This window comes from Cheilinus undulatus, linkage group 21 (assembly GCF_018320785.1).
Source record: "Cheilinus undulatus linkage group 21, ASM1832078v1, whole genome shotgun sequence".
NCBI classification, from domain to species: domain Eukaryota; kingdom Metazoa; phylum Chordata; class Actinopteri; order Labriformes; family Labridae; genus Cheilinus; species Cheilinus undulatus.
In genome coordinates this window covers 13,662,943-13,676,374 of record NC_054885.1, presented here as the reverse complement: position 1 = coordinate 13,676,374, position 13,432 = coordinate 13,662,943, and the positions used below count along the sequence as shown (strand labels likewise).

At 38.9% G+C, this 13,432-nt stretch overlaps 1 protein-coding gene across 1 annotated transcript in view; it reads right to left on the bottom strand.

Moving 5' to 3' along the window:
* The window catches only part of grin2aa (glutamate receptor, ionotropic, N-methyl D-aspartate 2A, a), a 275,736-nt gene that overhangs the window by 101,541 nt on the left and 160,763 nt on the right, over window positions 1-13,432 (bottom strand). The window contains exon 4 of the mRNA XM_041778235.1: window positions 1,914-2,080. Coding sequence (XP_041634169.1) covers window positions 1,914-2,080 — 167 coding nt within the window. The remainder of the gene's footprint in view (window positions 1-1,913; window positions 2,081-13,432) is intronic.

Here is a 13,432-nt window from a genome sequence, read left to right as displayed (position 1 = left end):
GGTGTCATAACAGAGTTAACATGTCTTACATAATATGATTACAATGCTATGAAAATATTCACCCCTTTGGATGTTTTATCCTTTTATTGATATTATAAATAATGGTCAATATAATTTGGCTTGAAAAAAAACTGTCAAAGTGAAAACAGATTCCTAAAAGTAATGTCAATAAAATAAAAATATGCAATGGAAAATAAGTGATGGTATAAATATTCATCCTCTTTAGAGTGACCAATTGGTGCTAGAAGTCTAACAGTTAGTGAAATGGGGATCACCTGAGTCCAATGAATGTGTCTTAAGTGATTTCAGTACACCCATGTGTGGAAGGTCCAGTCACTGGTTAATCAGTATTCTTGGCTACCATTACACCATAAGGGCAAAAGAACACTCCAAGCAACTCAGAGAAAATGTTACTGGAAAGTAACAGTCAAGGGATGGGCACTGAACTTCCCTTGAAGTTCAGTAAAATCTATCATCAAGAAGTAGAAGGAATATGGCAGATGTGTAAATCTGCCTAGATCAGGACGTTCTCACAAATTAAGGGACCGTGCAAGAAGGAGACTAGTGAGAGAGGCCACCAAGACACCTACAACTGCTCTGAAGGAGGTACAAGCTTCACCAGTTGAGAAGGGAAAGACTTTGCATACAACTTCTGTCACCAGTCAAAGCTTTATTGGAGAGTGGCAAAGAGAAAGCTACTGTTGAAGAAAACTCCTCACGTCTTGACTAGAGTTCGCCAAAAGGTATGTGGGAGACTCCCTGGTCAATAGGAATGGGAACCACTAGTAGCCCCATGATACATTATTATCACGATACTTATGCCATGATTTGACATTATTGAGATTTGAATCATTTTGCAATACACAGAGTATTGTGATACCATATACTGCGATATATTGCTATTCATACAATTTTTTCAACTGTTTGGCTGATTTAGCATTAGCCTTGCCTTCATTTTAATCATATTACCACAATATTTTCTTTTCATGCAGCACTCCATGCAAACCCCATGTGTCATGGCCATGTTGTCCATGCCCAGCTTGCATTCCTAATGTCCTGTCCCTTGTGCTGCCATATTGGTTGTACTAACTTTCCCCTGCTGTATGACCGTCACGTCTGCCGACCTCACTGGACAAAGGGCGCAACAGCATCATCACGTGGACAGAAAAGCAACTGACGCTATTCATCCAAGCTCATAGGCTTCAGTTCATATTAGCAATCAATTTTTAAAATATTGATACTTGGCGGAAGATACAGTGCCACATATAATCACACAAAATATCGCGATACTATGCTGTATCGATTTTTTCCCTCACCCCTGATGGTCAAGTGTAAGAAACACACCATCCCCATGATGAAGCTGTGAAGCAGTGGTGGCAGCATCGTGCTGTGGGGATGCTTCTCGGCAACTGGCCCTGGAAGGCTTGTAAAAGTAGGGGGGTAAAATCAATGCGGCAAAATATTGGAAAATTCTAATTTTATTGACCAGGATTGATTTATAATCGATAAAAGGGCAAAACATCAAAGGGGATGAATACTTTTATAGGCACTGCACATGCAGCAAAAAAGTAGTTTATACACTGTTTTCCTCGTTGCAGGTTTAGCTAGTGGGTTTAAGCTACGTCTGCATGTCGTTAAGGTAAATACGTCTACCCAGACTAGAGTATTTAACCGATAAACATTACTAAGGAGTGACCATAGTTGATGGTGTGGTACTGGATGACAAAAACTTCAACAGAACGTCTGAAAGAGAGTTGATAAGAGAATGTCAGAGAATTTAGCATGCTAATGTTAGAATAAAGCTCGTTCTTTCGTGTCATCATTTTTCTGCTGCTATTTTTGTTTATTTTAATGTAATTAACTATCTGAAAAGAAGAAAAATGAGCCATACCGGTCAATGTCTCTGATCCTACCTGTTGTCAACAGTTGTCTTTAGGATGTTGATGAACTCCTGGTATCCGGGGAACTTTGATGTAACAATGGAGAAAATGTGCCAGTCGTACTCCTCCATGATGTTGAGCATGAGCAGCGCCTCTTGTTGTATGGAGGCCCCGAACTGGAAGAAGGTTGACTTCACATCCTGTGAAGCAGGAGAACAGGAAGGAGGGAGGGATGGAGAGATCAAATAAGGGAGGAGAGGAGGAAATAGGAAAGGGAAGAGGAGATTTAGTTGAAGATTTATTTGGATTTTTGCCTCGCTTCCCTTATTAGTCCAGCAGCTAATTCAAACTGCATCTCAGCAATATCAATCAGCTACAGAGCATTTAAACTTTGGCACGATATAAGAACACACACCCACATGCACGCACAAACACACACAGATCGAGAGTAATAAGCTTCAGCTGAGGAAATATATGGATGAGGGGCTCAGAACAATTCAATTAAGCCCAAATTGGATTGGTGCGGTACAAGCAGGCTGTAGAACTCTGTGGGCCTGGTTCTGGGGAGGGGTGGACGAGGGCTACGTTCACTCTGACTCACACATATCCACTCCATTAAAGCCGACTCTGAATCATTTGCCACTTAATTTCAGCCAAACTGAAACATGAGGCTTGGATGAAGCAGACAAGCACTATTATGGGTGGACAAATTAATTCTATTCATTTATTTTGGAGATTGTAATTATGGTACTGGCTATTCAATCAGGGAAAATTGAAAAAAAAGGGTGTTGCATCACAAATTTTCAGAACTGACTTTGGCTCAGCCCCAGTACACTTTTAACCTGACACATCAGATAGATTGTTTCACATTCATGGCAGGGGATATAAAGTACTGTGTAGAACTTTTAGGCCAAAAAATGAGGCTGAATTAAGGCACAGATGTGGTAAGTAAGCCACCTTAGGGAACAAGTGGGTGGGAGGGATTGACACAACCTTGGTGATGCTCTGGATGTCCTTGCATTTTACCAGGGGTATGGGGAAACGATCTGTTAACAAAATAAAGTCCACACCTTTAGTGTAGAGTAAGGGCGGATGCTACAAGTACGCCTAGCCTAAAGTACCATCCGGGCGGGTAATAGGGTTGCCACAATCCATTCATTACCAGGGATGAAAAGAGATGCTGTCGAGCTTTGGCTGCCGTACGCCATGTGTCAAGCTTAACTCTGCCCCCCCTCAGCTCCAGCCCTGGGTTGTGGGCCCTGTGATGAACCCTTAGCGCCTTACATGCACATGACTGTATCTCACATTAATCTGGCCAACACTCCATATATGGTGTTTGGGAAGAACAGAACCTTTCAAACAAAGCTTGGAGGGTATTTGGACAAACATTCTGTCTGTCACAATCATCACGGACCTACTCGTGCAACAAAACATACGAGGCGTAACATAACAGGCATCTGTTAACTATCAGTGGAGCCAGCTGATCAATGGCAATACAGAAATGTCGTCTAGCTCTGGTAAAACTGTCGTTATAGCTACATCTATGCTAATGCCTTAGTCAGTTTTCATAGTTTACAGGCTTGAAGTCACTTTCTTCGATGTTAGTTAGTCTGGCATTTCTCTGGTGAGGAGCATGCATCCACTTCAAGCTTTGCAGGATGAACCCACCTGATGACAGACTATAATATTGCTAATCCATCAGCTTTGCAAGGATACCACTTGTACCCCATTGTTTTGCATGTTCATTTCTAGGGAGTTCTTGTTAAAATTGGGGGGTGGGGTGAAGTGCTAGGAGTACTTGGCCCTTTAAACCAAGTGCTCCTGGAAACTTTCCAGAAGAACTTGCAAAATATTGATGAGAGGTCTGTCTAGCTTCTCATTTGTTATCCAAATATTGGTCCCAAAGGGGACAACTGGACTTAACAGAGGTTCTTGAAGACATTTCACCTCCAATAGGCCTCTTTAGTTTTAAAAGTGCCTGGGGCCATGACTAGGCGAAGCAAGGCCCCTCACAGATGATGAAGCCCTAGCCTGCTAGAAGGGCAAGATTCTGCCCCTTCATCCTTTGAAAATTTCACTCAATTTCAGTCAGACTGGAATAATAAAGAGTTTATTAAAATGCCAGAGCAGCAGAATAGAAATTCCTGTCATCTGTTGATAATATTGTCCCCAAAATGACACCACACCAAAAAGACTACTGATATATTCCATATTAGGGATTAATTCCACCTTTATATAGCCAATAGGTCCAACAGAGTGTTTTTAAACCCGTCTTTTGCAGGATAAACTGTAGCATTGAGGCTAATTCTAAGCATCATTACACCACACATTAGCCCCCAGCATCACGGTTGCTGCTTCATCACACACACCACCACATCTCTGCCTCTCTTTCCTCAACCTTAGTCACACTGTGGATTAATTCCTGTGGATGCAGGCTGCAGGCATGTGGTGCGTGCTTCAATGTGTGTAAGTGCTTGTGGTAGGTTTGTTCATTTTAAGAGCAGGTGTGATTTTACAAAGTGACACCTGGCAAAATCTCTTTGTCTTCATTCGTCTCATGTTGCTCACTCCAACATTTATGGGCTTTGTCTTTTTGCCCTCATTCGTCTTTTTTGTAGTTTAAGGGCTGCAACATTACACTTTCCCTCACAGACGCACAAGAAACAGACACGTACTTCACACTAACCTGCAAGTCTATCACAGTTAGAGTGCCAAAGACAAGTAGTGGGAAGACTGTGACATTTCAAGGTATCAGACATCAACCCACCTCCATTGCTTAAATTCAGGATGCACCATATCTCTGCTCACCTCCATGAACCAGCTGTGACTCTGGGACTCAGAAAGCTTTACTGAGGGTTAGGGTTAGGGCCTTGAATATAAAATATACTGTATTAACACCAGATTTCTCTATTTCAGAAAGTGTTGAAAAACGTTATGAGGACCGAGTCCTTCGTAGGATGCTACACCTGAATTTGCACTGAGTTGAAGTACAAAACCCCGATGTTTGTAATGTAAAAAACAGAAAATTAAAGATTTTTCATAGAGTACATGCATATTAAATTTCCTTGAAGTGGATTATCACAGCCTTGAATATGTTAATAATGAGCAACAATTTAAACATTTTTTGGAATGTTAGTTTTTTTTTGTTTGTTTTAAATTTTAAGATTTGTATTAACTGTCACACTCAGGGTGTAAGTGAAAAAAAAGGCCAAAAATATATACATAGCAGGAAAAAATATATAAACAACAAAATAAAAAAAAATTCACTTTATTTATTTGCATATCTATTTTAAATCAAGATAAATTAAAACATATTTTTGCCATGTTAAAAAAGTCTTGTTTATGTCAATAATGAGTAAGAACTTTGATTTAAATGGATACCCCCCCCCCCCCAAAAAAAATCAGATTTTAACACATTTTTTATAATAGTGTCCCTAGGGTAAAGGTTAGGATTAGGTAACCAAGAAAAAAAGTTTACAATTTCCCCTCATGCAAAATAACAGAAAATTGCTAAACTTTCCTGGTGATCAGGAAGAACTGCAATTTCTATTTTTTAAAATTTTTTTAAAGATTTGTTTTTGGGCCTTTTGTGCCTTTATTAGATCGAGGAGGACAGTGAATAGACTTGGAAAACAGGGAAGAGAGTGGGAAGAGACATGTAGAAAATGGTGCCATAAACTGGATTCAAACCCGGGCCGCCCGCGTACATGGTGCACGCCTCAACCAATCGACTACCGGCGCACCCCAAGAACTGCAAATTTGAAGGAATGTCTCCATAATGAAAGCCTACTATCAGAAGAGTCATGTTTGTCCTGTGATGGCTGAGGGATCAAAAATGTTTTTAATGTGTTTCAAATGTGACATTTTTGGTCACGAACACTAGAGAGTGTAACAAGCTTATTATTGACCTGCTACAGGTTCTGGTATTACAATTTCAAAATTGATTGAGGAAATAAATGTACCCTCCAAATGTTGTTGTTAGCATTAACACAGACACAATAATCAATAAACATGAATAAATAAATGACCAAAAAAGCTGCAAAATGGCCTCAACAATCTGGGTTAACACTGCACTCAACAATGGCCAGACATACCAGATGAACGACACATGATCACTGTATTGATGTGATATTGATATCTTCTTTGAAAGTACATCAGTTTATCTTAAAAACCCTTGATAGTGTATGGTTGGAACTCAACACTCCTTCATAGTGTATAAAAAGTTATCCTCTCTATCCTCACACATCTAAACCTAAAGAAAAATCTTTTTCACTGAGAGGACTCTTTGTTGTGTCATGTGATCTGGTTAAAAAGACACCAAACACAGAGGAGAAAAAGAAAACTAGACCCAAATAGTCCCCCACTTCCTGCAAATCTGCCTCTTTCCTGGACTCTGTGTATTCCTCGGCCAGCCCTGCTCTCGTCACAGTCCTCTGAATATTGCAGTGTGTGGGAGTATCGGCCGGCGCTGTGATGAAGACGCGAGTTGACGTGTCTTATAGCATGACCTCCCTCCTCCTGTCCCACCCGGCTCGAGCATTGCTTCAGTTTCTACCCCATTAGAACTCTGTCTCTCTCACACACATAAACACAGACACAGCGAGCCTTTGAATGTGAGTATCCAGTGAGCCAACTTCACATACAGATACAATACCATTAAAGAGCGCTCCTGAATCCTGATATAGGGGGAAAGACATGCATAGCACTTGTACAAATAATGCAAACAGTGCTTGCACACTTCCAACAAAGTGGGGAGGAAAAAGCTAGGTCATGCATGTGAAGATGGAATTATGGGTCTATGCAGTAAGCCGATAGGGTTATAGACCACGATGCTCAGCCCCTGCTTTCTACTTCTGTCTATTTACCCTCCTCGATTCCCTGTGTACTCGTCTGTGTTAGACTTACACTGTTTTAGAAGTTTTAATCTCTTTGTACAGATTCTGCTGAAAGAATGCAAAATCTGTAAAGAACCTAATCCGATGTAATACAGTCCCAGAAGCTTCTGGCAGCCATCTCACAATTTGGCCTTAATTAATGCCCATAAACAGATATCTGCATAAAAGTGTAGCTAATAATCCCCTCTCAGATGTTGTTTTATAACACTAACTCCTTTCAAAGCTGCTTGCCAGGCTGTAAACAATGAAGAGCACAATAGCGGATGTTTCAGTTGGATGTTTTATACAGCAAACAACAGGCTACACTTGAAAAGTATGCCATCACTTTAAAAGGCTTTGTCGACTTTGGGGCAGGATTGCTGATATATTTGGGTATCTCAGACAACGGCTCAGACTGAGTCCCATCATCAGTATTTTTCAATCTGACACTAAAGGACAGCCAGGTAACCAACTGAATGTCACGTTTGTGGTAATGTGATAAATGTTCAGCAAAGTAAATAGCTTAAAGAGTTTATTCTCTCCCCTCTATGTCTGTAATGACAGCAAGACAAAGTAGCAAGTGTACTTACTTTGCACAGCGTCCCTGTCAGCCTGTCAAGGGCTTTAACACTAACCATTAGTTGCAATGGATCAACTCAGTTTGACTTGAGTCAGCATTGCAACAATTTGTATTACAAAGGCTCGGACAACTATTTGAAGATGGGTTTAACCCCCTGAGGTCTAATCTTTTGTTTGGAATTTAATTTGTATTGCCCCCTCTTTTTGGGGTCAGTCAGTTTTTAATTGCTTCGAAACTTTGCTTACCAAATTCCACACTACTTCCCTAAAATTTAAAAAAAATTATCTAAGGTTTTGTGAAAATTTTTAACACATTTTTCTTCTCCTTTTTTTTTTTTTTTTTTTTTTTTTTGCAGCTTTGAATTTTATTTTATATTAACCAGGACAGCGGAATATAAAGGCTCAATAAGAGCAAGATGTCAACATATACAAGTACATTTCTGTTGTTCTAGTGTCCAACCCTGATGAAACACACAAAAATTAAGAAAAACCAAAAGCACAAAAACAAAAGAAACTTAAAAAAACACACACACACACAAACACATATTTTTAAACTACACATAAGAAGTGCCCCAACATTTCTTGTAATATTTCCCCGAAGGTTTCAGTGAAATCTTGTCGCAAAGCCTAAATAATCAACTAAAAACTACTTAAAAATTCCATGCATATTCCTTAAGTGAACTACCAAAAACCCGACAGTAAATTCCTGCCTATATTTCTTAAACCATTTCCTAACAATACCAAATACAACATTAAATGAAAATTTTTGAAAATGTCAATTATATCCCCATCCAAATTCCCTCCAAATAAATTTCCAGAATTTTCATGAACAAGCCTAAAATTGTCAAAACAAATTCGCCCCAAAAATTCAAGTTAAATCCTGAAAATTTCCAAAAGATTTTCCAAATTTCTCTGTGAAATTGCCTGAAAAATGTTCAAGCTAATTCCCCCAAAAAACTTCCAATGAAACTTTCCAAAATATACAAACATATCCCCTAAATTTTCCATGGAAAAAACTTGAAACATTTTGAACCAATTCCCCAAAATATCCACATAAGTTCTTAACAATTTCCATGAAAAACGCTTGAATAACTAACAGCAAATCCTCCAAATATTTCAAGTAATCACTCAAACTTTAATAAAAATTCTGGACAATGATATTTAAAATATTTCTCTTTTTTCTGCTTTTTGGCTATCAGATAAGACGTTATGTACTGAACACTGCACATCACCACTAAATCACCATCCTCACTTTGAAGCACAGTGGTGGCAGCATCATGCTGTGGGGATGCTTCTTGGCAGTTGGCCCTTATCATCTTATTCAGTGTGTAAGAGAACTACAGCTTGGGAGAAGATTTCATTTCCAGCAAGACAATGGCCTGAAGATTTAAATAAAAAGGTTAAAACATCCATGGGGATGAATTCTTTTTTATGGGCACTGTTTAGCCAGCTACTTGTTCACATCCCTAGTTTTTAGCCTTAAAGCTAGAAAGGGGGTATGGTATGTTGCCTTTAGTGATGCTTTTGTGATGCATTTCAATGAGGAAGAGATAGAGGGAGTTAGAGAGGCAAAAAGTCAATACCAGTTATATAAAATTTGGCAGAAGAAAAGAAAAAAAGATGAGAAACTTGGATGAGGAAAAAGGAAAGAAAAGGATAAGAAACAAATAGATGATATTTGGATGGAAACCATGAGAAAAGAAAGTGGAGAGACTGAAGGAAAGACTAAACACCGTCTGATTGTTTCTAATAGGAACGGCTCACAATCCGTGACATCAGAAAACAGCCAATCACATCCTCTCATTTCACCCCAATCAAGTGTGACATGTCTCTTCTCCACACTCCACACCTTAAGCTGTCTGCACCGCACACACTTTCTCCCACACTCACATAGAAATCCATCACTCACAGCTCTTTGCCTCGTTCTCCGTCTATCACATTCAAAGTCACTCAGATTTCCCACTCTGATGCATGCACACAAACACAACAAGCTCAAACACAATGGCACACACAAACATGCACCTGGCCCTCGGGGCGGGACAGTGTGTCTAAAGTTGAGATAGAGGCGAGTTATAAATAGTAGTCCTCATATCCTCTGCTGCTGATAGCATCGTACACTGTCTGCGCTGGCGACACACGCCCACATGCAAAAATCCACACACATAAATGTAAATGAAGTTCAACTGCAAGGCGTGATAGTTCACATTCACATCAAAACGTGCATACATTTGTCATGTACATCTTCAGATATGCCGTTATCTGTTTGGGTTTAACAGCTCTGCAGTGTCCAGTGGAGGAGAAACACACTGATGTGACAAAAATTCCTTGGTGGCCGGTTACTAAATATAAACAGACAGGCTTAAAAATAGCCGCCGCAACACAGAAGAGCCTGAAATGTCTGCGGAAACAAACTGAAGAGCCAAGAAGACAGCACACACCAGATAAGAGTCACTACAAGCAAAGCCACAAAAATAAACGCAGTGTATTCTCAAAGTGGAGAAAAGGCTTTAACCAGACTGTGGTGTGTGGTTTGCCCACATTATTTTTTGACGGGGCATTAAAAAGGAAATATAGACCTCCATCGGAGGAAGGCAAACTCAACAATAGGGAGATGATGTTTGCAGACATTAACAGTTATAATTTATCCCTGTCAGCAAAGAGGCTAAATGAACTAGAAATAAGAGAGGTTTGTTTTACAATCACGAGTCTTCTGTGCTGAATAACCCAAACTAAAACACTAGATTTTTGTATAATTTGTAACTGAACAGAATCTGATTTTTTAGCTTAACCAGACAGGGACTCAGAGTCAAACTCCGTTGTATTTCCCAGTATAAATACAAATGATTTCACTCCAGTTTACATGGCTGAAACGATACGATATGGTACTTTAGGTTACGAATACAATATGACACAATACGATAAGACATGTTATAATATGCTATGATATATGACACCATACCACAAGAAAAGGATTAAGCCAATAAATGTGATATGATACACTATTATATTTAATGAAATACAGCAAGATTCAAAAAGACACAGTTCAGTAGACTAATGTAGACTTTTATGTAGATCTCTCTTTTTTAACTTTCTACTATGGACTAACCCCCTAAATAATAACGTATAATTATGTAACATTACGACGCATGAAGCAAATGCTCGGAACTATTTCTTGAGTAAACCACTGGGTGGAGGGACACAGTGCAGCAGCCATGCCTGGAGTGTAGTTCCGGCTTTGCATTTAGCTTTTAAACATCTCCGTCTCGTAATGTTCCATGATTATTTCATAGCGTGGTGAATGTACAGGTCACAACTTGTCCACGAGAGCGTTTTGGAGTTGTTGGATTGTGTATTTGATGAGTTTGATGAGGGAAAGCCGGAATACCGTCTGCTTACCTTGAGTTGACACATCAGGTCCGAACTCGGCAGCGACCAATCTAAAAACAGCTTGCACCGACAACTGAAGGTAACGAACCTATTACTAAGTATATAGGAATTATGGCAATGGATGAATTTACCAAAATGTTGAAGTATCCCTTTAAAAGCCTCCTATGGACAGGTGTTGAAAATTAGCACTTGTGCTATAACACTTAAAACAATGCATCTGGTGTTTTCCAATGTAATTGTTATGTCCATACTAAATAAGTAAATAAATAAATAAAGTACAATACAACCTGATACCACGTGATAACACATGATACAGTATGATATCATTAGAAAGCCTAAAGTATGCCATGGCCCAATTTGAAACCTGATGAATCATCTAGGGTCCACAAAAGCAAAAATTGAAAAAATATAACTAAATTGGATATGATACAATAGAATACATTAGGACTAAACAACAGGATGCCACATGCTATAGTACAAGCTAGACAAAATACATTACAGTATGGTAATGTACAATATTCTATCCTATTCTGAAAAGACACAATAGAGTATGATACATTATGGTACTATTTGAGGAAACAAAATGTAATTCGAGTTAATACAATGTAGGCATAAATATCTCAAGAACTGGAAGTGGTAAATCTTCAAATCATGGTTTAAGAAATGTAAGCTCTATCTTTCATGGGACAATATTTACCATATTTTAATCTCCATAGATAGACTCATAAACAGGCCTGCAGTGTCTCTGCTGTGGTGTTTGACTGGAACTCGGGGATGAAAAAATCTCCTCTTTGAGTTTGAGGTAAACATAAATTCAAAAGTTCAAAAAGTGGCAACTTAAGGCTGGCACTACTCACATCTGCCTCCCACTGTGTATCTAAGAGGGAAAAAAAATTAAAGAAGCTAAACCTTTGCTGCATGGTGGATTGGATGTCTCCCAAATAGAGAAAACGGGTATTAAAGCCAATAATTTTTGTCTAGGCTGGATTCTATATTCGTGCCAATTTAGTTGGGAATCATGAGACTGGCTATTTTTAGCAGAAGGCTGTGATATTATCAGCTATATTAGGTGAAGTTGAAAGAAGTGAAGACCATGTTTTTCCAACAAGTAATGATCTCATTTTAATATTCTCTGTCCATTCCAGACAAAGGAGATGTAGATCGACTGAGGAGACAGATTTTTAAGTAATGAAAAATGTGCCGAAAAAGATAGGTCATAAGAAAATGTGGCACAGGCTTGAGTAAGACACTGATTATGATGAATGAAGCATAAAGGCTCTGTCCATGGTGCTGAAAACGGGCTGACTTTTTACAGCAATCTGTTAACATACCTTCCTTTACACTGCATGGAGGCTAAAGACATGCAAATATCTAGAAATAATCATGCCAAAGTTTCCTCAGAAAATGTCAAGAGAACAAAAAGACTGTTGAATCAAATAGAGTCTTTGATGTAAATACAAACCCCAGTTCCAAAGAAGTTGGGATGCTGTGTAAATTGTTCATTCAAAGAGAATACAGTGATTTGCAACTCCTTTGTATTCAACTGAATACAGCACAAAGACAAGATGTTTAATGTTTAATGTTCTGATTTTTTGCTATCTTTTCTTTTGTAAATATCCACATTATGAATTTGATGCCTTGCAAACGTCCTAAAGAGTTGGGACAGTGGCAAGAAAAGACTGGGAAAGGTGATGAAAGCTTGGAATATGCCTGGAATATGCCACAGGTGAGAAGGTGAATTAGTATCAGGTGGAAGTATGACTAGGTCTAAAGGAGTTTTTCTAAAAGGCTCAAGCTTTAATAGTCAATGATGGTGAAAGGTTCTCCACTTTGTGTAAGACTGCATGGGCAAATTTACCAACACTTTATGAACATTTCAAGTTGTTTTTGGAAATAATGGTGTTGAATCCCTCAGGCTAAAGCAAAAAAAGAACCATCCGCTTTGTTATCCATGCGTAGCTCAAAAGCCACCCTCTGTGATTATGTGGGAGTATATTAGAGCCAACGGCATGGATCACTTGCACATCTGTGAAGGCACCATTAACCTGCTGAAACCTGAGCTTGTTTCTGGAACGCATTTTAAGTTTCTCACTCTTATTTGCGATCAGTAAGACCTGATAAGCATAAACCCTAAGCCTTTGAACAGGAAGCAGTTCTCACAAAAAATGTGTGCATACACTGACAACTGGCTGCACAACACACAACTATATATATATTCAGTGTGTTTCTGCCAGTTGGCAGGGAGACATTCAGCCAGTAAGAAATGGTGCCATGAAGAGACAGAGAATTTACTACAGCCCGGTATGAAAAAGATTTCCAAAAGTTCTTGAGGTCTTGAAAAAATAACCCTTAGAATTATTAGAGATTCCCAAAACATTAAATTCCCCTAACTTCATTAAAATGTCAAAGACATTGTCAGAAAATGTGAAAATTAATCATATATAATCTAAAAAGCCCCAAAATGCCCTCAGGTATTTGCCAAATGTTTAAGAAAACTTGTTTTCAAAAAAGGGGGGCAATGACTTGCCTTTAACTTGTTAATAGAAGTCCATAGAGTAGATGGCAGTCAGAACTGAAAGTCCAAGGCACTCTGATATAATAAAAATCCTTTATTCAAACAGGGATGTCAACGCATTTCGACTTCAAATAGTCTTCATCAGGACACAATGAGCAGATAAAAAACACATGCTTAAGTAAAAAAGGTATCCTACG